Source organism: Salmo salar, chromosome 15 (genome assembly GCF_965601325.2).
Source record: "Salmo salar chromosome 15, fSalSal1, whole genome shotgun sequence".
In the NCBI taxonomy this organism is placed as follows: domain Eukaryota; kingdom Metazoa; phylum Chordata; class Actinopteri; order Salmoniformes; family Salmonidae; genus Salmo; species Salmo salar.
The window spans coordinates 45,065,094-45,092,173 of NC_138305.1; the positions used below are offsets into that span (position 1 = coordinate 45,065,094).

Below are 27,080 nucleotides of genomic sequence, written 5' to 3' on the forward strand. Positions count from 1 at the left end.
GATGAAATAAAATATGGGACACTCCAATTAGTATGATATCTTAAGTTTCGTATGATATGTATTCATTTGTGGATGTCCATCATCCATTTCGTATGATATGTTACGAATTACAATTCATATGATATTTTAAGACTTGCAGTTCTTACAATATGTTTTGAATTGCAATTGGTACTATATGTAACACATTTGCAAAATGTATGATATGCTACAAATTCCAATTTGTTGTGGCTATGTGGCTATAATGTTAGCTAGGTAGCCAACGTTAGTTAGGCTTGGGGTTAGGGGTTAAGGTTAGGGGAAGGGTTAGCTAACATGATGAAAAGTAGTAAGTACTTGCAATGTTGCTAATTAATAAAGAATTTCTGTGATGGTTCTTGACGGTCTCTGTCTGAGGCTTGCCCTATAGTGTGAATGGTACGAGTGTGCATATATTTGCCATCTCTGTCTCGTTCCCCTCCTCTCTGGTTTCTCTCGTTGCTGTGGTAACCCCACAGAATATATGTTTTCAATCAAAATGGTCAAAAATGAAGAGAAATATCTGTCTGGGAGTGGTCTGAGTGGGGAGGGGGAAACTGGAAACTAGCTGTTATTGGCAAAGAGGTTTGGAACTCTCTTATTGGTCTATTAACTCATTTACCACCAGGCAGGCCAGAACTACATCCCAGCAAATCAAACAGCTCTTACACTAAAAGGGCATCAATTTCACAATTTCACAGTATTATTCCAACATCATAGTGTGGAAATATATATACAAGACAGAAAAATCTCATTTTTGACTGCACTATGTCTTTAAACATTTTGCCTTCTATTCTACCAGGACCCTAACTGTGTTTCAGTACTGGAGAGGTGCATTATTAGACTGTATTGTGTTTATCATAATGTACACCCACACGTCTCCATCTCCACTTGAAGCACTGAACCCCAATTTTCTTTTCCTTCATTTCATTTTCACCTCTGTTTGTGTCTCTCTCTCCCCATGTACAGCTGTGAATGAACATGGACCCGGCTATAGCGAATATCGTAAATGCCCATATGGAGGTATTGTAGTGAAAGCACAGTGTTAACCAATGCAGCTTGCCTATACTACTACACTATAAACCCTATGGAGTTTCTGCAGTGCTGCGTCAAGCCAGACCTGCCATGAAATAACTGGGTCCCCTGACATTAACCTCTATTGTTCCCACATCGTTTTATAATCCCTGCCAACCAGTTTCACTGCTCTTATTGTCCTGCCCATTATTCACGTATGGTCTCTTACCTACTGTACGGCTGCCTATATGTATCAAAGTCCCTGCTGAGGCAAAGGAACATTGAGATAGTGTTTAGTTCATTTTACGCCCTTACAGTAAATGTTGATCCACAATATCTTTAGGGTAAGTCTAGTCAATAAACTCGAGAGAAACACTAGAACAGGCGTATGAAGTAGTAAATAGGTAATAAACACCACCTCATAAGAAAAGGTGAGACAGATATACTGTCCATCCCTACCGCAGGTAACAATAAAGCTCCATAGTGAAACTGACAAATCATCAGGGATGAGGCCCATGCGTCTCTATCCCCCGTGTCGGCATGGGATAACATCCTTCCCTGGAAACATGGCCCTGGCTGCCATATTCCATGCCTGTGATTTGAACAACATTAACACACTAATCCCAACTTCTGGTACGGTCTTCAATTCGGGGAATTCTGTGGAACTCTTCCCCTTCGCTCAGCTGTAAGTGCTCCAAGGTAAGGAGGAGCTCTGCCTAGCACCCCTGGAGTTGGAAAGATTGAAGAAGAGCTGTTAGGTGCTTCAGGAGGCAGGTGTTTCACTTGATAGATGGTAGGCATATGTGTCTTGATATTGAAATATTCAGTGTCTCTGCAAAAACACAGTTGGAGGTTGTGTTGTTGTGTCTATGCACAAACAATCAACCTGAAATGAAAGTCCTGGGTGGTCATCTAGTATTTTCTTCTACACTGAACAAAAATATAAGCACAACATGTGAAGTGTTAGTCCCATGTTTCATGAGCTGAAAAAGCTTATTTATCACACAGATGTCTGAAGTTTTGAGGGAGCGTGCAATTGGCATGCTGACTGCAGAAATGTCCACCAGAGCTGTTGTCAGGCAATTGAATGTTTATTTCTCTACCATTAGCCACCTCCAACGTTGTTTTAGAGAATTTGGCAGTATGCCCAACCGGCCTCACAACCGCAGACCACGTGTAACCACACCAGCCCTTCACATCTAGCTTCTTCACGTGTGGGATCGTCTGAGACAAGCCATCCAGACAGCTGTGGGTTTCCACAACCAAATAATTTCTGCACAAACTGTCAGTAACCATCTCAGGGAAGCTCATCTGCGTTCTCATCGTCCTCACCAGGGTCTTGACCTGACTGCAGTTCAGCGTCGTAACCGACTTCAGTAAGCAAATGCCCATCTTCGATGGCCAATGGCACACTGGAGAAGAGTGCTCTTCACGAATGAATCTCAGTTTCAACTGTACTGGGCAGATGGCAGACAGCGTCGTGTGGGTGAGCGGTTTGCTGATGTCAACATTGTGAACAGACTGCCCATGGTGGCGGTGGGGTTATGGTATGGGCAGGCATAAGCTACGGACAACGAACACAACTGCATTTTATCGATGGCAATTTGAATGCACAGTGATACCGTGATGAGATCCTGAGGCCCATTGTTGTACCATTCATCTGCCATCATTAGCCCGATAATGCACGGCCCCATGTCGCAAGGGTCTCTACACAATTCCTGGAAGCTGAAAATGTCCCAGTTCTTCACAGACATTGAAGAGGAGTGGGAATACATTCCACAAGCCACAATCAACAGCCTGATTAACTCTATGCAAATGGTGGTCACATCAGATACTGTTTTTTTGATCCACGCCCCTACCTTTTTTTTAAGGTATCTGTGACCAACAGATGCATATCTGTATTCCCAGTCATGTGAAATCCATAGATTAGGGCCTGATTTAATTTATTTAAATTGACTGATTTCCTTATATGAACTGTAATTCTGTAGAATCTTTGAAATTGTTGCGTTTATGTTTTTGTTCAGTGTATTTCATAGTCCTTTCAATTGTCTCTCTTCTTTCAACTCAGTAATGTGTTTTACACAGATGCTTTATTTGTCTCAAGGTACCCATAACCTGTATGTTCATTTATTGTCCTCATAATACTATGGCATGTACAGTGGCAAGAAAAAGTATGTGAACCCTTTGGAATTACCTGGATTTCTGCATAAATTGGTCATAAAATTTGATCTGATCTTCATCTAAGACACAACAATAGACAAACACAGTCTGCTTAAACTAATAACACACAAACAATGATACGTTTTCATCTTCATTGAACACACTGTGTAAACATTCACAGTGTAGGTTGGGAAAAGTATGTGAACCCCTAGGCTAATGACTTCTCCAAAAGCTAATTGGAGTCAGGACTCAGCTAACCTGGAGTCCAATCAAAGATACAGTGAAATACCCTCACCATCCAATGGGAACTCCTCTGTCATTTCAATGGCATTCAAATAAGATGTCATACTTATTGACGTCTACCACTGACATCTTGTCAGTGGGAGACTTAGCTACCTTCGTTACTAGGAATACATGCTTTGGGAATGGACTACTCGTCATCTGAAAATATGCTGCCAGCTAGAGAGTAGATAGAGTACATTTTCATTTCTCTGCCGGTGAAATCTGTTTTCCTCCGACAGCTTTCTTTGTCTCCTAGCTTCTGGGATCACTGCCTTCAGATTAGACAGCTAATTGCTCCATTAGATTAGCCATCATTTGGGGGATTCTCTTTATCTCTGCTGAAACACCTCTGTCGCTCTCTCTCACTATCTAACTCCTTCACTCTATCTGCTGCTGGCAGGAGGACAGTAAAGTGGTTCAGTCACCCACTTAGTGTAAAGCAGAGGATGTTGGTGGTACATTAATTGTGGAGGACGGGCTCATGGTAACGGTTGGAGCGGAATCAATAGAATGGTATCAAATAGTGTTTTCACTGACATTTTCAACCTCTCCCTGCCTGAGTCTATAATACCAACATGTTTCAAGCAGACCACCATAGTCCCTGTGCCCAAGAACACCAAGGTAACCTGCTTAAACGACTACCGACCCACAGCACTCACGTCTGTAGCCATGAAGTGCTTTGAAAGGCTGGTCATGGCTCACATCAACACCATCATCCCAGAAACGCTAGACCCACTCCAATTTGCATACCACCCCAACAGATGCACAGATTATGCAGTCTCTATTGCACTCCACTCTGCCCTTTCCCACCTGGACAAAAGGAACTCCTATGTGAGAATGCTATTTATTGACTTCAGCTCAGCGTTCAACATCATAGTGCCCTCATAGCTCATCACTAAGCTAAGGACCCTGGGACTTAACACCTCCCTCTGCAACTGGATCCTGGACTTCCTGATGGGCTGCCCCCAGGTGGTAAGGGTAGGTAACAACACATCTGCCACGCTGATCCTCAACACAGGGACCCCTCAGGGGTGCGTGCTCAGTCCCCTCCTGTACTCCATGTTCACTCATGACTGCATGGCCAGGCACGACTCCAACACCATCATTAAGTTTGCCGATAACACAACAGTGTTGTGTGTTGTCAGTGTTGTCACCGACAACGATGAGACAGCCTATAGGGATGAGGCCAGAGACCTGACCGTGTGGTGCAAGGATAACCTCTCCCTCAATGTGATCAAGACAAAGGAGATGATTGTGGACTACAGGAAAAGGCGGACCGAGCACACCCCCATTCTCATTGACAGGGCTGTAGTGGAGCAGGTTGAGAGCTTGAAGTTCCTTGGCGTCCACATCACCAACAAACTAACATGGTCCAAACACACCAAGACAGTCGTGAAGAGGGCTCGACAAAACCTATTCCCCCTCAGGAGACTGAAAAGATTTGGCAAAAGGTTTTACAGCTGCACCATCGAGAGCATCCTGACGGGTTGCATCACTGCCTGGTATGGCAACTGCTCGGCCTCTGACCACAAGGCACTACAAAGGGTCGTACGTACGGCCCAGTACATCACCGGGGCCAAGCTTCCTGCCATCCAGGACCTCTATACTAGGCGGTGTCAGAAGAAGGCCCTATAAATTGTCAAACACTCCAGCTACCCTAATCATAGACTCTTCTGTCTGCTATCGCACGGCAAGCGATACCAGAGCGCCAAATCTAGGTCTAAGAGGCTTCTAAACAGCTTCTACCCCCAAGCCATAAGAGTCCTGAACATCTAATCAAAGGGCTACCCAGACTATTTACATTGCCCCCCCCACCCCACTTCTACGCTGCTGCTACTCTCTGTTATTATCGATCACTTTAATAACATATTACCTCAGTTACCTCGACACCGATGCCCCCGCACATTGGCTCAGAACCGGAACCCCCTGTATATAGCTCCGCTATTGTTATTTACTGTTGCTCTTTAATTATTTGTTGTTCTTATCTCTTACTTTTTTAGAATTTTCTGAAAACTGCATTGTTGGTTAAGGTCTTGTAAGTAAGCATTTCACTGTAAGGTCTACAGCTGTTGTATTCAGCACATACAATTTGATTTGAAATGGTTTCCAGGTGTTTTATGCCATTCCATTATCTCCGTTCCAGCCATTATTATGAGTCGTCCTCCCCTCAGCAGCCTCCTGTGGTGTAAAGCCTGTTATCCAGCCAGTGGGGCCGAGGGTAGGTTAGGGGAGGCTAGTGCTGCAGCCCCTTGAGGTCAGGAGGCTAATGCTTCGAGGAGAGGAGAAGAGGGTCATGAAGCTATATGCTGAGTCACACTGTCATGTCCTGTCATGTCCTGTCCTGTCATGTCATGTCAAGTAGTGAGAACTAAGTGCAAATCAAGAAGTGAGTTCAAGATGTATTAGCACGGGTTTAAAGCCATTAAACCTGTGTGGTAAGATACCAAATGATCAACCATTACCTCATTGTGTTCAAATGCCTTTCAGCCTCTATCTTAACAAGTGGTTCTAACTGTTCTCTTTTGTAATTGATGACCTGTCATACTCTTGAGCAATAGGCCTGCCAAGTTCACAACACTCTTCTGGTTACTTAGCTGGACACCACAGGGCCGCCCTGGTCTTCCAACAGTCTGTTGTTCTGCTGGTTGTTGACCCTGCCTCTCTCCCGCCTTTCTCCCACCCCTGGCTCTCTCCCACCCCTGCCTCTCTCCTGCTTCTCCCCTGCTTCTCCCCTGCCTCTCCCCTGCCTCTCTACCGCTTCTCTCCCACACCTGCCTCTCGCCTGCCTCTCTCTTGCCTCACTCCGGCTTCTCCCCTGCCATTCCCCTGCCTCTACCCTGCCTCTCTCCTGGCTCTCCTCCATCCTTGCCTTTCTCTTGCCTCTCTCCCACCTTTCCCACCCTTGGCTCCCCTCACCCCCTTCGTGTCTAAAGGCTACGACTTCGCCGCCGTGCTGGAGTGGTTTGCAGAGCGTGTGGACCGAATCATCCTCCTCTTCGACGCCCACAAGCTGGACATCTCAGATGAGTTCTCAGAGGTCATCAAGGCCCTAAAGAATCACGAAGACAAGATCCGGGTGGTTCTAAACAAGGCAGACCAGATTGAGACGCAGCAGCTGATGAGGGTCTATGGCGCCCTCATGTGGTCGCTGGGGAAGATCGTCAACACACCCGAGGTGATCCGTGTCTATATAGGGTCATTCTGGTCGCACCCGCTGCTCATCCCCGACAACCGTAAGCTGTTTGAGGCAGAGGAGCAGGACCTGTTCAAGGACATCCAGTCACTGCCCCGCAACGCTGCCCTCAGGAAGCTCAATGACCTCATCAAGAGGGCACGCCTCGCCAAGGTAAGCTCTAACCTCACACATGCATGGACCAACACAGGCGTGCAAACACACATTCTCTCACAAAAGTAAGAGTGGCTAGTACTCCTAAGCACTATGTTATGTCATTTTGGCCTGACTAGGAAGTTCTCTTTTATTAGGTATTAAGTCATTTTTTGAAAGAGAAGAAAAGTATTTGTTAAATAGGTATTTTGAATGGAACAGAATCTCCATACAGGAGTTGCTGCTGAACTTAATAAGCTACCAATCCTGACTGATGGGTACAGTGACTCATAGTGCAAGAGTAATGACTGCAATTACATCCACTTTGTCAGGGTAAGATAACCTTCCTCTACTGAGCGAAGCTGCAATCCCTCTCCCTAGGGGACATTGTGTGACTGAGTGGTGTGATGAGGGCTGGTACAGTGGCGGTACCAGGGTGCCTTCCCAACTGAGCTACACTTTAATAGAGTCCTAAAGCATTGGTGGCACTAAGAACACAGTCACACCAAATCAGTTATCAGTCACAGGTCACTACTGTTCATTTGGCATAGAGCGCTGATTGCAATTGGATGTAAACAAGGTACGTTAGATGGAGTTACTCATGGGACAAATCTTGACCTCAGATTGACCTCGGATTTCTCTTCAAGTTTTTCAAATAATGATGTGACAAAGTAGCATTGGTATGCATTCATTGTCTTACGGCGAGAAGAAAAACATGTTACTATATTGATTATATTATTATATTGATGAATAATTTATCCCAAGCTTTATTGCAAGGTCAGTGGTTCTGTGATCAAGGCCTACAATCTTAGAAAAAAAGGTGCTATCTAGAACCATAAAGGGTTCTTCGGCTGTCCCCATAGGAGAACCCTTTGAAGCACCCTTTTTGGTTCCAGGTAGAACCCTTTTAGTTCCAGGTAGAAACCTTTTGGGTTCCATGTAGGACCTTTTCCACAGAGGGTTCTACATAGAACCCCAAAAGGTTTTCCCTGCAACCAAAAAGGTTTTTCCTATGGGGACAGCCGAAGAACCGGGTGACCGATAGATGAGCATCCTGGGATCCAAGCAGTGATCAGGATAAAGACAGGTCAATCAACACAGTACAGGGTGTCTGTGTTCATACAATCATCCTCACAGCCACTGACATACCAGATGATTAACAATCAGCCTCACATGAAGAATCTTTCTCCCCAAGGCTGTATTTATTGTATCAGCCTCCCAGACAGCCAGGGAATCCCTCAACCCCTTCTGTCTTTCTGTCTCTTTCTGTCTCTCTCTCCATCTGGTATCTTATTAAGTTCTAGGTAGCACCGTAACACTGCAAGGTCTACACCTGTTGTATTTGGCACACTTGACAAATAAACTTTGATTTGATTTTATCTCCTCCCCCTTTTCTCCATCTCCTGAACTCAGACCAATCCACAGGCCCTAACACCACTCTGTCTCTCTGGTGGCCTAGCCGTGACTATATGGTGTTGTCACCAGTTACTGTGACGTCTCAGGCAAATTTGATTTGCAGTACAATCTTATCAGCCCATAGCTAAATGATAGTGTGTGTGTGTGATCAGGAATAGTGGGGAGTGTTTCATTGATGAGGTTGTCAGAATTCCTGGGATGAACTTGGTCTTACCATGTGGTTCCAACTGGATATTTAAACAGAAATATCTGCTTCTTGTCCAGTTAGTGTGGAATGGAACTTCATGAGATAGTCATCAGAGAGCAGTGAGACAGAGGAGAGACCGTTCTGATGTAAATTAGAAAGAGAGAGAGATAGATTGGGTAGCATTGATTTGACATGCCACCTGAGCTCAGGAGGTTATTATTTCATAGCCATTACAGCGGCTTAACTCTGGGCTTCCTCTCCTATTAGCCCCATACCAGTATATGTGACTGATGACCAGGTCCTCTGTTGTCATACAATACAGGCACCACCTCATCTCAACACTTCAGATGGCTGTTCTGGAGATCACACAGCCACAGCAGGATGTCCTGAGGAGGGAGTGTGTGTGTGTCCCCGTGTGTGCGTGTTTTGGGGGCATCCCTGGCCACAGTCCAAGGAATCACCCCCAAACAGGTGGTCACCTTGAGAGGAAATGGTAACCCACCTCCGGCCTCCTCCTGTCCCCTGTCCCCCTATTCCTGGTCCATGGAACCTGGTCCATGTCCTGTCCTATGCCTCTGTCCTGATCGGACCAGAGAGGTGGGCTTCCTCTGCTGTCAGCAGCAGTGTGCTCATCCATCCGCCAAAGGGAAACAGAGGCAGAGGATACAGAGGTTCCACTGAAGGAGCTGGTTACTCATGTAGTGCCAGCCTGTGCCCCACACACACACACACACACCACACCTACTATTGTTACTTAAAACTTTTATTCCTCAATGAATACAGTCAATAATGTCTGGAGCAACTATTGAATATCAACAAAATCATTGTGGCCTTGGATGTGAGTAGATGTTGTCGTTCAGTGCTTGAAACTTGTTTTCCACCTTTAGTATGCCTTATCTCAGCAATCATGTCCACTCTTTCAACATACAGTGCATTCGGAAAGTATTCAGACCCCTTGACTTTTTCCACATTTTGTTATGTTACAGCCTTATTCTAAAATTGATGAAATAGTTTTTTTCCTTATCAATCTCCACACAATACTCCATTATCATGAACCAAAACCTGGTTTTTAGAAACATTTTGCAAATTTATACAAATGTAAAAACTTAAATATCACATTTACATAAGTATTCAGACCCTTTACTCAGTACTTTGTTGAAGCACCTTTGGCAGTGATTACAACCTCGAGTCTTCTTGGGTATGACGCTACAAGCTTGGCACACCTGTACTTGGAAAGTTTCTCCCATTCTTCTCTGCAGATCCTCTCAAGCTCTGTGAGGTTGGATGGGGAGCGTCACTGCACAGCTATTTTCAGGTCTGTCCAGAGATGTTCGATCAGGCTGGGCCACTCAAGGACATTTAGAGACTTGTCCCGAAGCCACTCCTGCGTTGTCTTGGCTGTGTACTTAGGGTCGTTGTCCTGTTGGAAGGTGAACCTGCACTCCAGTCTGAGGACCTGAGTGCTCTGAATCAGGTTTTCATCAAGGATCTCGCTGTACTTTGCTCCGTTCATCTTTGCCTTGATCCTGACTAGTCTCCCAGTCCCTGCTGCTGAAAAACATGCCCACAGCATGTTGCTGTCGCCACCATGCTTCACCGTAGGGATGGTGCCAGGTTTCCTCCAGATGTGACGCTTGGCATTCATGCCAAAGAGTTCAATCTTGGTTTCATCAGACCAGAGTATCTTGTTTCTCATGGTCTGAGAGTCCTTTAGGTGCCCTTTGGCAAAATCCAAGCAGGCTGTCATGTGCCTTGCACTGATGAGTGGCTTCTGTCTGGCCACTCTACCATAAAGGCCTGATTGATGGAGTGCTGCAGAGATGGTTGTCCTTCTGGAAGGTTCTCCCATCTTCACAGAGGAAGTCTGGAGCTCTGTCAGAGTGACAGAGTGGCTTCTTGGTCACCTCCCTGACCAAGGCCTTTCTCCCCCGATTGCTCAGTTTGGCCCGGGCGGCCAGCTCTAGGAAGTCTTGGTACTTTCAAACTTCTTCCATTTAAGAATGATGGAGGCCACTGTGTTCTTGGGGAGATTCAATACTGTAGAAATGTTTTGGTACCCATCCCCAGATCTGTGCCTCAACACAATCCTGTCTCGGAGCTCTAAGGACAATTCCTTCGACCTCATGGCTTGGTTTTTGCTCTGACACTGTCAACTGTGGGATCTATATACACAGGTGTGTGCCTTTCCAAATCATGTCCAATCAAATTAATTTACCACAGGTAGACTTCAAACAAGTTGTAGAAACATCTCAACGATGATCAATGGAAACAGGATGCACCTGAGCTCAATTTCGCGTCTCATAGCAAAGGGTCTGAATACTTTTGTCAATAAGGTATTTCTGTTTTTAAGTTTGAATAAATTATGCAAACATTTCTAAAAGCCTGTTTTCACTTTGTCATTATGGGTTATTGTGTGTAGATTGATAAGGATTTAATTTGATCAATTTTTAAATAAGGTTGTAATGTAACAAAATGTGGAAAAAGTCAAGGTTTCTGAATACTTTCCGAATGCACCGTATGTAATCTGTGTTCTCCTTTCAAATACACATACCATGTTCAATTCTGCGTTCTGATATAGCACATGCATAACATGTTCTGGTGAAATATCTCTCAGAAATCTCAAGGGGAGTCAGTCGTGTGATGAGGTTATTTTCCCCTTCCCTCTCAGTTCTAGGAAACCCTAAGGAAAGGAAACCTCTTGTGTAGCCGGGTGTGATACCCACCACATGCTCTCTCATAAAACTGCTTTAAGTGCTTCCTTCCTGTTTGAATGTTCATAATGTCAATTATTTTCAGTTTCAAGGACATCTGAGATATTAGGAGGAACATTAAAGAGCCCTTGGTGGCACAACAGACACATAAACAAAACAATCTTTCTAGCTATGACCCAAGAGAAGCTGGCTGCAACCCCTGTATGGGTCCCAATCCAGTATTTGAGGAAGCAGTATATGAGTGATTTTTCTCTGCCCTACTCAGTCTTAACAGACAGTCCACACTGAGTAGACTGTGTACTGCTCTGTGCCCTGTTAGGTCCATGCCTATATCATCAGCTCTCTGAAAAAGGAGATGCCCAGTGTGTTTGGGAAGGAGGGCAAGAAGAAGGAGCTGATTAACAGTCTGGGAGAGATCTACAGCCGCATTGAGAGAGAACACCAGATCTCCCCTGGAGACTTCCCCAATCTCAAGAAGATGCAGGTAAGATAGAAAGATGGGGCTTCTCTTGAGTAAAGCTAAGGGTAGGTGTAAAATATGGGCTGGACAGACGACATCATACCATAAATACCTAAAAACCTTGAAATATAAAATGACTACGAACATGACTCACAATGCCATGTTTACCAAGGGAGTGATGGATGAAGCCCACAATCTGTGCTGTTTTCCTCTGATTACTGAGCTAACACACAAACATGTATGCCCTACTGGGACTGCTTTGCGCCATGGTGACAAAACAAGCTCCTTTCTGATTGGCTGTGATCAGGAATTAGATCTGAACAACCTCCAGTCCATCTGGGCCTGATGAGCACTTTGTTTTCCTCACTGAGAGAAGCACCAACATGACTTGGCTCAGGGTAGGAAGTAAACAGTGGTCATGTTGATGCTTTCTGACATATCTCTGATGCACAGACCAGGACAGTCATGTATCTTGTTCTGACTCCCTCTCACACATAAGAGACTGTAGAGATGCATCAACTAAGATCAGCTTGACCCCAAACTATGTTTGTAGTGAGTAAAACACTGCTCTTTTGACCTCTTACCTCTGCCCTCTCTCCCCTCCTATAGGAGCAACTGAATGCCCACGACCTGAACAAGTTCCAGCCCCTGAAGATAAAGCTGCTGGACTCAGTGGACGACATGCTGGCCCACGACATCGCCGGTCTCATGGTGCTGGTCAGACAGGAGGAGACCAACCGACCCCAGCAGGGGGTGAAGGGAGGGGCCTTCGACGGCACCCTCAACGGGCCCTTCGGCCACGGCTATGGCGAGGGCGCCGGGGAGGGTATCGATGAGGCAGAGTGGGTGGTGGCCCGTGACAAGCCCATGTACGATGAGATCTTCTACACGCTGTCGCCGGTCAACGGGAAGGTGACTGGCGCCAATGCCAAGAAAGAGATGGTGAAGTCCAAGCTTCCCAACACGGTGCTGGGGAAGATCTGGAAGCTGGCTGACATCGATAAGGATGGGATGCTGGATGACGAGGAGTTTGCCCTGGCCAATCACCTGATCAAAGTCAAACTGGAGGGTCACGAGCTACCCGCCGACCTCCCCGGTCATCTCATCCCCCCTTCCAAGAGGAAAATCACTGCTGAGTAGACTCATCCCCCCCCCCCCCCCTGCACGCTCAACTCCTCAGGGCACTGAACAAGAGAGGGAGTGGGTAAGAGGGAAGAAGAGAGGGAGTGGGTAAGAGGAAGGACAGTGAAGGATCTATGGGGGGTGTGTGGGTAAATTCATCAAGGTTGGACAACCACGCTTCAACAAAGAAAAGCAGAAACTTTGTGGTTATGCTTAGTGGGAGTAAAGGGATTGGTTTGCTCTTCTGATAGATGTCTGATTTTTATTTTTTATTTTTTATTCAACTGGGTTGAAGGGGATAAAGGTCATGGTTCAAAGTTCAGAGTCGGGGGAACTGATATTGGACACTGCACCACCCACATGCCCTATTGTTATACACCACTGAGAGTGTGCTATCTGTGACACAATAACCTGCATTATCATTGGATACATGAACACTGTCTGTTTCTCTCTAGCATAAATGATTTGTGTTTTATTTGTATTTTATTTGAGCCTGTTTTGTAGTCTGCTTCATGTCTCCCCAGAAAATGGGCATGTTTCAAAAGGATAAACTAATATCAATACTAAATCTTAATAATCCTTCTAGTTATCACTTTAAAATACAATTACGGTCAAATGTAGTGACAGGAATCCTTTTTCTAAGTAGGTAGTGTAGACATATGATATTTTCTTCTTGTGAAAAGGCAGCATCCTAACACATGCAGGCCCTTCATAGCCTGACCAAGAGACTGTTACAACTGTATAGCTGTGATATCGGAAATCTAAGAGTTGGTAGACCTTTAAATGTATAGTGTTTGAAATTGCCTTCTAGTAACTAGTATCCTCGTCAAACGTCTGTATGTTAATACCTATTTAACTTATTATTTAGCATACTTATGTAATTCTAATCACTGTTGAGAGAAAGAGACTTCAATCTTTCCATAGATAAGGAGGTGAACTGAGATTATGTTTATGTCCTGTTCTGGCATTTCCAATGGGACATAGTATACATAGAAATATTCCCTTGTTCATCTGTGCTGACTGGATGCATAACCCATTTAAAAGCAAAGGTTTCAAATCACTACTCGCATCCAATTATCTTAGATTGCTTCCCTCAATAAATAGCACAAAAAAATACTATAGTTATAGTCTTGCTATACTCTGACGTTCATATTCTATCTGCATACAGTGTATATCTATCATAGAGACTGTTCTACGCTCTACATTATATGATATCCAGTGCTGTAGTTGAGACCACTTCTGGATATTATCCTCCATAAATATTATGAAATCATAATCCAAATACCCTGTGTTCTTGTACCTGATTATTCAGAAACAGAAAGATGGAATAGGTCAGAAATATATGAGAATTGTATGTAGCAAAGGTCCAGGGTAAGTTTAATTTTGAAGCTATAGTAATACAGTGACAGTTATTATTGGGATCATAGTGAGGGAACACTCATCTGAAAGTAGTTCCTAGGGGAAATTGATATGCTGATAGAATATACTGCACAGTATCTAAGGGAGTTTATTCCACTCACACTGTACACAAGTGGTAGGTTTCTTTCCCTGACTGATATGACTGATACTTGCTCTACTTCTCTTCTGCTGTGAATTCATCTGTTGCTGCTGATAGTACGCTAAGTATCCTGTTGTCATCAATTTGAGTAGGTCTTGCAACTAATAAAGGTGACAGAGCCAAGCATTTCTCATTCTGGTTCCTGCTTTTGTTTAGACTAATTACGGTAAGAGTCCTGAGCCACTCGTTTTCCAGATGTCAGGGAGTTATGAATCTACAAGATTACTTTTTTCATGCACACCCGTTAAAGAGATATACAGAACCAGAGATGTACAGTACTATTATACTACATTGTAGAATAATAGTGAAGACATCAAAACTATGAAATACATATGGAATCGTAGTTACCCAAAAAGTGTTAAACAAATCAAAATATATTTTATATTTGAGATTCTTCAAAATAGCCACCCTTTGCCTTGACGACAGCTTTGCACACTCTTGGCCTTCTCTCAACCAGCTTCATGAGGTAATCACCTGGAATGCATTTCAGTTAGCAGGTGTACCTTGTTAAAAGTTAATTTGTGGAATTTCTTTCCTTCTTAATGTGTTTGAGCCAATCAGTTGTGTTTTGACGAGGTAGGGTTGGTATACAGAAGATAGCCCTATTTGGTAAAATACCAAGTCCAGATTACAGCAAGAACAGCTCAAATAACCAAGGAGAAATGACAGTCCATCATTACTTTAATTAAGACAAGAAGGTCAGTCAGTGGAAAATTTCAAGAACTTTGAAAGTTTCTTCAAGTGCAGTTGCAAAAACCATCAAGCGCTATGATGAAACTGGCTCTCGTGAGAACCTCCACAGGATAGGAACACTCAGAGTTACCGCTGCTGCAGAGGATAAGTTCATTAGAGTTACCAGCCTCAGAAAATGCAGCCCAAATAATGCTTCACAGAGTTCAAGTAACATCTCAACATCAACTGTTCAGAGGAGACTGCGTGAATCAGGCCTTCGTGGTCGAATTGCAAAGATACCACTACTAAAAGACACCAATAATAAGAAGAGACTTGCTTGGGCTAAGAAACATGAGCAATGGACATTAGACCGGTAGAAATCTGTCCTTTGGTCTGATGACTCCAAATTCGAAATTTTTGGTTCCAATCTCTGTGTCTTTGTGAAACGCAGACTAGGTGAACGGATGATCTCAGCATTTATGGTTCCCACCGTGAAGCATGGAGGAGGAGGTGTGATGGCGTGGGGGTGCTTTGCTGGTGACATTGTCAGTGATTTATTTTGAATTCAAGGCACATTCAACAAGCATCAAATCAAATAAAATGTATTTATAAAGCCGTTTTTACATCAGCCGATGTCACAAAGTGCTATACAGAAACCCAGCCTAAAACCCCAAACAGCAAGCAATGCAGATGTAGAAGCACGGGGCTAGGACAAACTCCCTAGAAAGGAAGAAACCTAGAGAGGAACAAGGCTCTGAGGGGTGGCCAGTCCTCTTCTGGCTGTGCCGGGTTGAGATTATAACAGTACATGGCCAAGATGTTCAAACGTTCATAGATGACCAGCAGGGTCAAATAATAATAATAATCACAGTGGTTGTAGAGGGTGCAACAGGTCAGCACCTCAGGAGTAAATGTCAGTTAGCTTTTCATAGCCGAGCATTCAGAGTTAGCGGTCGAGAGAGAGAGTTGAAAAAACAGCAGGTCCGGGACAAGGTAGCATGTCCGGTGAACAGGTCAAGGTTCCATATCCGCAGGCAGAACAGCTGAAACTGGAGCAGCAGCATGACTAGGTGGACTGGGGACAGCAAGGAGTCATCAGGCCAGGTAGTCCTGAGGCAAAGTCCCAGGGCTCAGGTCCTCCGGGAGGGAGAGGGAGAGAGAGAGAATTAGAGGGAACATACTTAAATTCACACAGGACACCGGATAAGACAGGAGAAATACCCCAGATATAACAGACTGACCCTAGCCCCCCGACACAAACTATTGCAGCATAGATACTGGAGCCTGAGACAGGAGGGGTCGGGAGACACTGTGGCCCCGTCCGACAACAGTGCCAACCAGGCAGGATATAACCCCACCCACTTGTCCGAAGCACAGCCCCCACACCACTAGAGGGATATCTTCAAACCACCAACTTACTACCCTGAGACAAGGCTGAGTATAGCCCACGAAGATCTCCCCCACGGCACAAACCAGAGGGGGGCGCAAACCCGGACAGGAAGATCACGTCAGTGACTCAACCCACTCAAGTGACGCACCCCTCCTAGGGACAGCATGGAAGAGCACCAGTAAGCCAGTGACTCAGCCCCCGTAATAGGGTTAGAGACAGAGAATCCCAGTGGAGAGAGGGGAACCGGTCAGGCAGAGACAGCACAGCTACCACAGCATTCTGCAGCGATACGCCATCCCATCTGGTTTGCGCTTAGTGGGATTATAATTTGTTTTTCAACAGGACAATCACCCAAATCACACCTCCAGTCTGTGTAAGGGCTATTTGACCAATACGGAGAGTGATGGAGTGCTGCATCAGATGACCTGGCCTCCACAATCCCCCAACCTCAACCCATTTGAGATGGTTAGGGATGAGTTGGACCGCAGAGTGAAGGAAAAGCAGCCAACAAGTGCTCAGCATATGTGGGAAGTCCTTCAAGACTGTTGGAAAATCATTCCAGTTGAAGCTGGTTGAGAGAATGCCAAGAGAGTGTAAAGCTGTCATCAAGGCAAATATAACATACATTTTGATTTGTTTAACACTTTTTTGGTTACTACATGATACCATATGTGTTATTTCATACTTTTGATGTTTTCACTACGTATTATTCTACAATATAGTACAAATAAAGAAAAACCCTTGAATGAGTAGGTGTGTCCAAACTTTTGACTGTATTATATTTTCAGTTAGATTGCAGCTCCTGATTGTATCTCACATGTACACAACCAGTTCAATGATAACTCGATACAAACACTGGATGCCTGCTCTGTGTTCATCATCACAACTAAATCCATTACACAGCCCCTTGTAAATAAGATCACTCATTCTTCCCTGTCTGCTAGTGCAGAATACTCAGACAGATGTTGTGGTGGCACTCTCTGATCTAATGGCTAATGGGATGTATCACAAGTGGGAGTATTGGTGTTGTTTGTGCAGTCTGTTTTCTGGGTCATTGATATAGAGAGATAGAAAGAGTGTGTACCACGGGCAAATGGAGAGGGGGTTCTGGGATATGGATCTGTTTTGCCAGTTGTATTTTTAATGACTAACAATGAGAGGTCTCCTTGATAAACCACAAGACCATGAGTATGTGTTTCTATGCGGGTGTGTGAATGCGTGTTTTCCTTGCTCTTAGTCTCTCAGAATTCTGTGTGTGTGTGTGATTAACCGACTTACAGAAAGCTAGTGGCCATTTTCAAGTGTTTGTTGTTCTATGTAACTGTTCTCTAATTGGTCAGAAGTTGGATGGTAAAACATTCCTCATAGTACGCTCTGCTAGGAAAACGGAAATAAAGACCTCATTCATTTACAGTATTACAAAGTGTATTGTGCTGTTTGCTTGTGTCCCTGCCTCTGTTCTTTAGTAAGTCCACATGGAGTAGTACCATGTCCCCACTATAACCTTTTTCCCTAATGTCATGTCTTTATTTTCAGAAACTGTGTGGAGAAGGAAGGGAAGATTGTTTTAGTGGTTGGAGTTTTGTTGTCGTGGTTTCCCTGAGAGATGTGGGTCATGATTGGTTGTTATGACTATAGGTAGAGAGCAGTGGGGAGGCCAAGAGCCTTAAATACAGCAATCAAAATGTTGGCTTGTTATGGTTTTTCAACTTTCTTCTGGACTGGACCATGGATGAGAAGTTTGTAAAGTGAATGTCTCTTTCCATTTCTCTGTACTTTGGATACAGTATCTAATAGACATGAATCAAACAGAATATTTATTGGAAGGACTGGAAAGATGATACAGGTAGTTTACTTTTATTTGGGAAATTCTTACAATGCATATTTTAGGTCATATCCTCTCAACGTTAGTATCTGCGGAATAAATCCTTGGTTACTGTCATGAAGTTAATCATAAGCGTCACCAATTCCGTGATTGATGTTTTCCTGTTTGTTGCATCACACTCTCCTCTTCCCCATGCATTCACATGGCCGGTACATCCACATTTGTCAGCTGTGTTGGACACCATGATGTGATAACCATCCAGGTTGCCTGCGTCCACCTTCCTTCCCACAGTCCCCCCCTCCCCTCCCCCTTCTATAGAGTCAGGGGCAAGCTATCCAGAGTGTGTTATTTATGTATACTTGGAGGGCAGAGAGTGGCTCCATCCTGGACCAGAGCAGGGAGACGGGACCTGGGCTGGAGGGCTCCAGTGTGTTTCCCTCTTTCCTGGCCCTGCCCTGCCCTGTGCCTCATGGCCATGGGGAGGTGAGTCACCTCAGATACTGCCCCTGGTCTGCACAACATCCCAGCTACACACACACACGCTAGGGTTGCAAAATTACGATAACTTTCCTTAAATTCCCCGGTTTTCTATTAATCCTGTTTGGAGGATTCCGGATTTCCTGCTTATTCCCTCTTTATTCCGGGAATCCTTCAAGTTACCAGAATTGTGCAAGCCTAACACACGCACACAAACTGCCAGATTACTGTTACAAAAGGGAGCCAAAAGAGTCATGGTCATAAGAAGAGACGTGGCGCCATGTGTCCCCTTGATGAGAACCCACCCAAATGACAAGTAGGGTGACATTACTGATTATTACTGAAGGTTCATATAATGACATGAAGATGAAGATGTCTTCAGTTCAAACCAAACATACCGCAGCTATTCCACTTTGACTTTCACTGTGTTGACTCAAGGTGCATTATATAACAGCCCACTGTACAGCCGACGATGCACCTTTTATAAGGCATTTTCACCGGAGTCGTGGAGATCGCATCCATGGTAAACACTGAGCATGCATGCCTGCTTGCTTGTAAAAGTCAGTTATAGTGTGCTGCGCTATAATATTCCTTGCATTGAATCCCGACTCTCAGTACCAGCTGACTCCATAGGGTGTCATAACGTTGAGGAAAAGGGAAAGCTGAATGTTGCATGTTGTCACGGGAAATTCTGTAAGTGTGCGTGGGAGATATGGGGGGAGAGGTGGGGGTTTAAGGGAACAGGGGGAGGCCCAGCCCAGAATCCAGGGCTGGCCAAGAGCAGGCCACTGGCCTTGACATACACACACGGACCTGGGGAGGAAGATGAAAAGTACAACATACGTCGCAAACATCCGGCACTCTCTCCACTCACAGGAAATGCTGCCCCCGTTACAGCTGTGCTCTCTGTCCGTGTCCCTCTCCAGCCCCTGTCCCCTGACTGAGAATACAGCTGACTACTCCTCACCGCAGTTCCCCCTACAGCCATATATGGCTTGTGTTTTCACCCAGTACCAAATCCATAACTGTGTCCACAATAATTGTATGTAAAGCTATGGTAAAGTATGTCTTCTGAATAGAAAATCATGAGATCAAATGAGAGATCTGCTTTTGAACTTTTAATGTTGTCTGTGATATGAAAGTAGTAACCATCAGTGGCGTCATGACCATAGTGGGCACAAAGGCTCATGCCCCCTCAGATAGGTCCTGCTTTTTACTTCGTTCTACTAAACCATTTTTTAAAATGTAACCTTTATTTAACTAGGCATGTCAGTTAAGAACAAATTCTTATTTTACAATGACAGCCTACCCCGGCCAAACCCTCCCCTAACGACGCTGAGCTAATTGTGCGCCAATCATGGCCGGTTGTGATACAGCCCGGGATCGAACATGGGTCTGTAGTGACGCCTCTAGCACTGAGATGCAGTGCCTTACACCACTGCCCCACTCGGAAGCCCAATTTTTATCATCATTATTTATAATAATATCTGTCAGCTGTATTTTGCGAAGGGATCACACTGACTGGAACAGGCAAAGAGTAAGCCCCGTATTCCCCCTAGTAAGTGGTTCTTTCCAAGGTGCATGGAGCAAAGAGATGCCAAGGCAGGACACTAGATACTCTGGTGAATGCAGTATCATCAGTGGAGGAGGAGAGAGAGTGTAGTGACACACAGTGTTTGATTTGATTTTAGTTGCCGGTGGTGGGCAGGAGGTATGTTTGTAAATTGATTTGATCAAGCTACAGTGCATTCAGAAAGGCACACACCTGTCTATATAAGGTCCCACAGTTGGCAGTGCATGTCAGAGCAAAAACCAAGCCATGAGGTCGAAGGAATTGTCTATAGAGCTCTAAGACAGGATTATGTCGAGGCACAGATCTGGGGAAGGGTACCAAAACAGTTCTGCAGCATTGAAGGTCCCCAAGAACACGATGTACTCCATCATTCTTAAATGGAACAAGTTTGGAACCTCCAAGACTATTCCTAGAGCTGGCCGCCTCTGCCAAACTGAGCAATCGGGGGAGAAGGGCCTTGGGCAGAGAGGTGACCCAGAACCCAATGGTCATTCTGACAGAGCTCCAGAGTTCCTCTGTGGAGATGGGAGAACCTTCCAGAAGGACAACCATCTCTGCAGCACTCCACCAATCAGGCTTTATGGTCGAGTGGCCAGGTGGAAGCAACTCCTCAGTAAAAGGCACATGACAGCCCGCATGGAGTTTGCCAAAAGGCACCTAAAGGACTCTCAGACCATGAGAAACAAGATTTTCTGGTCTGATGAAACCAAGATTGAACTCTTTGGCCTGAATGCCAAGCGTCATGTCTGGAGGACACCTGGCACCATCCCAATGGTGAAGCATGGTGGTGGCAGCATCATGCTGTGGGGACGTTTTTCAGCCGCAGGAACTGGGAGACTAGTCAGGATCGAGAGAAAAATGAACGGATTAAAGTACAGAAAGATCCTTGACGAAAACCTGCTCCAAATCATTCAGGACCTCAGACTGGGGCAAAGGTTTTCCTTCCAACAAAACAATGACCCTAAGAACACAGCCAAGACAATGCAGGAGTGACTTGAGTGGCCCAGCCAGAGCCCGGACTTGAACCCGATCGAACATCTCTGGAGAGACCAGAAAATAGCTGTGCAGCGACGCTCTCCATCCAACCTGACAGAGCTTGAAAGGATCTGCAGAGAAGATTGGGAGAAACTCCCCAAATACAGGTGTGCCAAGCTTGTAGCGTTATACCAAAGAAGACTGGAGGCTGCAATCGCTTCTGAAGGTGCTTCAATAAGGTACTGAGTAAAGGCTCTGATTACTTCTGTAAATATAATATTTCAGTTTTCTATTTTTAAAACATTTACAAAAATTTCTACAAATCTGTTTTTGCTTTGTTATTAAGGGGTATTGTGTGTAGATTGATCAGGGGGAAAAAAACAATTGAATCAATTTTAGAATAAGGCTGTAAATGTAACAAAACATGGAATAATTCAAGGAGTCTGAATACTTTCCGAATGCAGTGTATATAGCCTATTGATTACTTCTTGGTGAATAAATAAAAGTAACATGTTTTGTTGTTTCTCTAATACTAGCCACCTTGACATTTTATGAAGTTGGAAATTCATAAACAGTGAATTCAAATTCATTGTCTATGAATTCAGACTTTTCCTACTTTGAAATGCATAGCTACAGGTAAGCATGCAAAGATTATTTTCAAAACTCAAATTACAATAATTAAATACACAATTTACTAATTTCTTTCATTCTTGCATTATGATAATATATAACAGTGTGGCAGTTGTACTAAACTCCTAAGGCATTAAAGTTCTTAAATAATCAATGTGCATCGTTAATTAAAATGACATTTGAACAGGCATGCTCAAAAAAGGCGGCATAATAATTGCAGGAAAAAGTTCTGCAGAGGCCCTGTCTGGTGATGGATTATCGTTGTGTCACGTCCTGACCAATATTTAGGTATTATTTCTATTATATTTGGTCAGGACGTGGCAGAGGTATATTTGTTTTGTATTATGGGGTTTTGTGTGTGGTGTAGTGGGGTGTGTTAGTTTGGTATAGGTTCTAGGTTTGTTTTTCTATGTGTAGTTTTGGGTGCTGGACTCTCAATTGGAGGCAGGTGTTTCTAGTTGCCTCTGATTGGGAGTCCTATAAGTAGGTGTGTGTTTGTTTGGTTTTCGTGGGTAGTTGTTTTTTGCACTGCGTGTTGTGTGCCTGCAAAACTGTTCCTGTCTTTGTGAGTACCGTTTATTGTTTTCCCTGTGGATGCTTTACTTGTGTTTGGAATTAAACTATGAGTATCCACATTCCCGCTGCGCCTTGGTCCATTCTTGAAGACAACTGTGACAGAACTACCCACCACCAAAGGACCAAGCAGCGGAGAAGAGGACAGAGGCAAGTGAGGGAGGAATGTTGGAAGCAGCGCGCTCGGGAGGTGATGGATTCCTGGTCGCTGGAGGTGTTGACGGAGAGGATTGACTGGACATGGGAGCAGTTGCGGGTCCACTGTGACAACCTGCCTGGGAGGCAGGTAGAACCCGAGAGGCAGCCCCAAGATTTTTTTAGGGGGGGGCACAAGGGCTATTTGGCGGGGCGAGATTACAGCCCCAGGCCAGCTCCCCGTACCCTTGTAGGGCAGACTGGACAGGTCCCGTGCTTTGGGGTTGGGGCTGTGGTGAGGCCTGGGATTTTCAGGCCGGTAGGCAAGGTACCAGCGCCCCGCATGTGCCAGGGCGAAGTAGGCATCGAGCCGGAAGGGGTGATGCCAACCCTGCGCTCAAGACCTCCAGTGCGCCCTTTCGGTCCGGTGTTTCCCGCTAGATGCACTAGCATGGAGGTGCGTGTCTCCAGGCTGGCACGTCCAGTACCAGCCCCACGCATCAGGAGTCTAGTGCGTCAGCCCAGCACCGCCAGTCAACAGTCGTCGGAGCTGCCCGCCAGTCAACAGTCGTCGGAGCTGCCCGCCAGTCAACAGTCGTCGGAGCTGCCCGCCAGTCAACAGTCGTCGGAGCTGCCCGCCAGTCAACAGTCGTCGGAGCTGCCCAGACTGCGCTGAACTGCCGGAGTGGCCAGACTGCGCTGAACTGCCGGAGGGGCCCTCCTGCCCTCCGGCCCAGCCCGAGGGGCCCTCCTGCCCTCCGGCCCAGCCCGAGGGGCCCTCCTGCCCTCCGGCCCAGCCCGAGGGGCCCTCCTGTCCCCCGGCCCAGCCCGAGGGGCCCTCCTGTCCCCCGGCCCAGCCCGAGGGGCCCTCCTGTCCCCCGGCCCAGCCCGAGGGGCCCTCCTGTCCCCCGGCCCAGCCCGAGGGGCCCTCCTGTCCCCCGGCCCAGCCCGAGGGGCCCTCCTGTCCCCCGGCCCAGCCCGAGGGGTCCGTCTGCTTGCGCAGCTATCGGCGCCACCGACGTGGGCGACGCCGAGGGTGGAGCAAGGTCCACGTCCTGCACCGGAGCCACCTCCAGGATAGGTGGGTTGGGGAGGGAGGGTGTAGCACAGTGCCGTCGTTGACGGCAGCCACCCTCCCTTCCCTCCCTTATTGTTTAGGGGGTATTGCTTTTTGGTTTTGTTGGGGTAATGGGGATTTTTTGTGTTTTCTTTTAAGGTGCATTCCGGGGTCTGCACCTTTAGGGGGGGTTAATGTCACATCCTGACCAATATTTGGGTATTATTTCTATTATATTTGGTCAGGACGTGGCAGAGGTATATTTGTTTTGTATTATGGGGTTTTGTGTGTGGTGTAGTGGGGTGTGTTAGTTTGGTATAGGTTCTAGGTTTGTTTTTCTATGTGTAGTTTTGGGTGCTGGACTCTCAATTGGAGGCAGGTGTTTCTAGTTGCCTCTGATTGGGAGTCCTATAAGTAGGTGGGTGTTTGTTTGGTTTTCGTGGGTAGTTGTTTTTTGCACTGCGTGTTGTGTGCCTGCAAAACTGTTCCTGTCTTTGTGAGTACCGTTTATTGTTTTCCCTGTGGATGCTTTACTTGTGTTTGGAATTAAACTATGAGTATCCACATTCCCGCTGCGCCTTGGTCCATTCTTGAAGACAACTGTGACACGTTGTTTGTGTATAATTGTGTATAATTTTAGAAACCAGTGATTTACAGCTCTTGAGGGGATGGGAGTGAGAGGTGGACTTCCAGAAACTCCACAGAGAAGGAGAGACAATGTATGATATTTTAAAATACTATGTTTCCTGGAAGCCGTTCAGCAGCGGACACATAGTTCAACAATAGGAATCTTTTATCACCAAGAACGTTCTTGTCATATCAGAGTATTTCAAAATGGCTGATTGAGTTTAACAACCATATCTTCTTAAAAGGCAGGACACACAAGAGGAAACAATAAAGAGGGTTGTTTGACGCAGACACAAAGCTGTCAACTACAGGCTGACGTGCTTTGTCATGTGAATTAGACTAGATACCATGGTATATGAGATACTGTACAATCGGTTGCAAGTGGTTAACCTGTACATATAGGCACTTCCTTTTCATCAAATTTTTCACCAAACCACAGTCCTTTGAATTACTACAGCCAGAGACATTGCAGGGCCTTCACTTTAACCACAAATAACACCTCTGCTGTGAATCTAAAAATCAAATCAAATTTGGTCACATACATGTGTTTAGCAGATGTTATTGCAGGTGTAGCGAAATGCTTGTGCTTCTAGCTCTGCCAGTGCAGTAATATCTAACAAGTAATATCTAACAATTACACAACACATATCCAATACACACAAATCTAGTAAAGGAATTAAGAATATAAAAATATATGGACAAGCAACGTCAGAGCGGCATAAAATAAGAGAATAGTAGAATAGTATAGAATACAGTATATACATATGAGATGGGTAATGCAAGATATGTAGACATTATTAAAGTTACTAGTGTTCCATTTATTAAAGTGGCCAATGATTTCATATCTATGTATATAGGCAACAGCCTCTATGTGCTAGTGATGGCTATTTAACAGTCTGATGGCCTTGAGATAGAAGCTGTTTTTCAGTCTCTTGGTCCCTGCTTTGATGCACCTGTACTGAACTCTCCTTCTGGATGATAGTGGGGTGAACAGTGGCTCAGGTGGTTGTTGTCCTTGATGATCTTTTTGGCCTTGTGTGACATCGGTGCTGTAAGTGTTCTGGAGGGCAGGTAGTTTGTCCCTTATGATGTGCTGGGCAGGCTGCACCAATTTCTGGAGAGTCCTGCGGTTGCGGGCGGTGCAGTTCCTGTACCAAGCGGTGATACAGCCCAACAGGATGCTCTCAATTGTGCATCTGTAAAGGTTTGTTAGGGTTTTGTGACAAGCCAAATTTCTGGCCACACTCATGGGTAAACAGGAAGTACAGGAGGGAACTGTTCACCCATGGTGATTTTAACAAAGCAAATTTGAGAAAAAGGATGCCGAAGTTCTATCAACATATCGACTGTAGTACTCACGCTGCCAAAACTCTCTACCCCTCTTACTCCAACTTCCGGGATGCCTATAAGGCCCTCCCCCGCCCTCCTTTTGGCAAAGTAGGAAGTACCCGTGCGAAGAACTATTCAACGTTGGTCTGACCAATCGGAATCCACTCTTCAAGATTGTTTTGATCACGTGGACTGGGATATGTTCCGGGTAGCTTCCGAGAATAACATTGATGAATACACTGATTCGGTGACTGAGTTTATCAGGAAGTGTATAGGAGATGTAATACCTACTGTGACTATTAAAACCTACCCTAACCAAAAACCGTGGATAGATGGCAGAATTCACGCAAAACTGAAAGTGCGAACTACCGCATTTAACCATGGCAAGGTCACTGGGAATATGGAGAGTGTAGTTATTCCCTCCGCAAGGCAATCAAACAGGCAAAACGTCAGTATAGAGACAACGTGGAGTCGCAATTCAACGGCTCAGACACGAGACGTATGTAGTAGGGTCTACAGACAATCACGGAGTACAAAAGGAAAACCAGCCATGTCGCGGACACCAGCATCTTGCTTCCAGACAAGCTAAACACCTTCTTTGCCCGCTTTGAGGATAATACAGTGCCACCGCCGAGACACGCTACCAAGGACTGTGGGCTCTCTTTCTCCGTGGCCGATGTGAGTAAGACGTTTAAGCGTGTTAACCCTCGCAAGGCTGCCGGCCCAGACGGCATCCCTAGCCGCGTCCTCAGAGCATGCGCAGACCAGCTGGCTGGTGTGTTTACGGACACATTCAATCTCTCCCTATCCCAGTCTGCTGTCCCCACATGCTTCAAGATGGCCACCATTGTTCCTGTATCCAAGCAAGCAAAGGTAACTGAACTAAATGACTATCGCCCCATAGCACTCAGTTCTGTCATCATGAAGTGCTTTGAGGGACTAGTCAAGGATCATATCACCTCTACCTTTCCTATCACCCTAGACCCACTTCAATTTGCTTACTGCCCCAATAGATCCACAGACGATGCAATTGCCATCACACTGCACACTGCCCTATCCCATCTAGACAAGAGGAATACATATGTACTGTAAGAATGCTTTTCATTGACTATAGCTTAGCATTCACCATGTACCCTCCAAGCTCATCATTAAGCTCAAGGACCCTGGGACTGAATCCCGCCCTGTGCAACTGGGTCCTGGACTTCCTGACGGGCCGCCCCCAGGTGGTGAAGGTAGAAAACAACAACTCCACTTCGCTGATCCTCAACACTGGGGCCCCACAAGGTCTGTTATAAACTGGGTAGTTCGAGCCCTGAATGCTGATTGTCTGACAGCCGTGGTATATCAGACCGTATACCACGGGTATGACAAAACAGTTCTTTTTAGTGCTCTAATTATGTTGGTAACCAGTTTATAATAGCAATAATGCGCCTCAGGGGTTTGTGATATATGGCCAATATACCACGGCTAAGGGCTGTGTCCAGGCGCTCCGCATTGCGTCGTGCATAAGATCACTGCTAGCTAGCCAACTTCTACCGACTAGCAGCACTGTAGAAACTATTACATT

General features: G+C 45.5%; 1 protein-coding gene across 3 annotated transcripts in view; it reads left to right on the top strand.

The window, feature by feature from the left end:
- Positions 1 to 14,373, top strand: part of ehd3 (EH-domain containing 3) — a 38,162-nt gene extending 23,789 nt beyond the window's left edge. For 2 of the 3 annotated variants that reach the window (XM_014144516.3, XM_014144517.3), the window contains 4 exons: positions 985 to 1,038; positions 6,405 to 6,817; positions 11,430 to 11,594; positions 12,180 to 14,373. In XM_014144516.3, coding sequence (XP_013999991.1) covers positions 985 to 1,038; positions 6,405 to 6,817; positions 11,430 to 11,594; positions 12,180 to 12,710 — 1,163 coding nt within the window. In that variant the 3' untranslated portion in view covers positions 12,711 to 14,373. The remainder of the gene's footprint in view (positions 1 to 984; positions 1,039 to 6,404; positions 6,818 to 11,429; positions 11,595 to 12,179) is intronic. The other variant, XM_014144519.3, reaches the window with a different exon arrangement.
- The last annotated feature ends 12,707 nt before the right edge of the window (positions 14,374 to 27,080 follow it).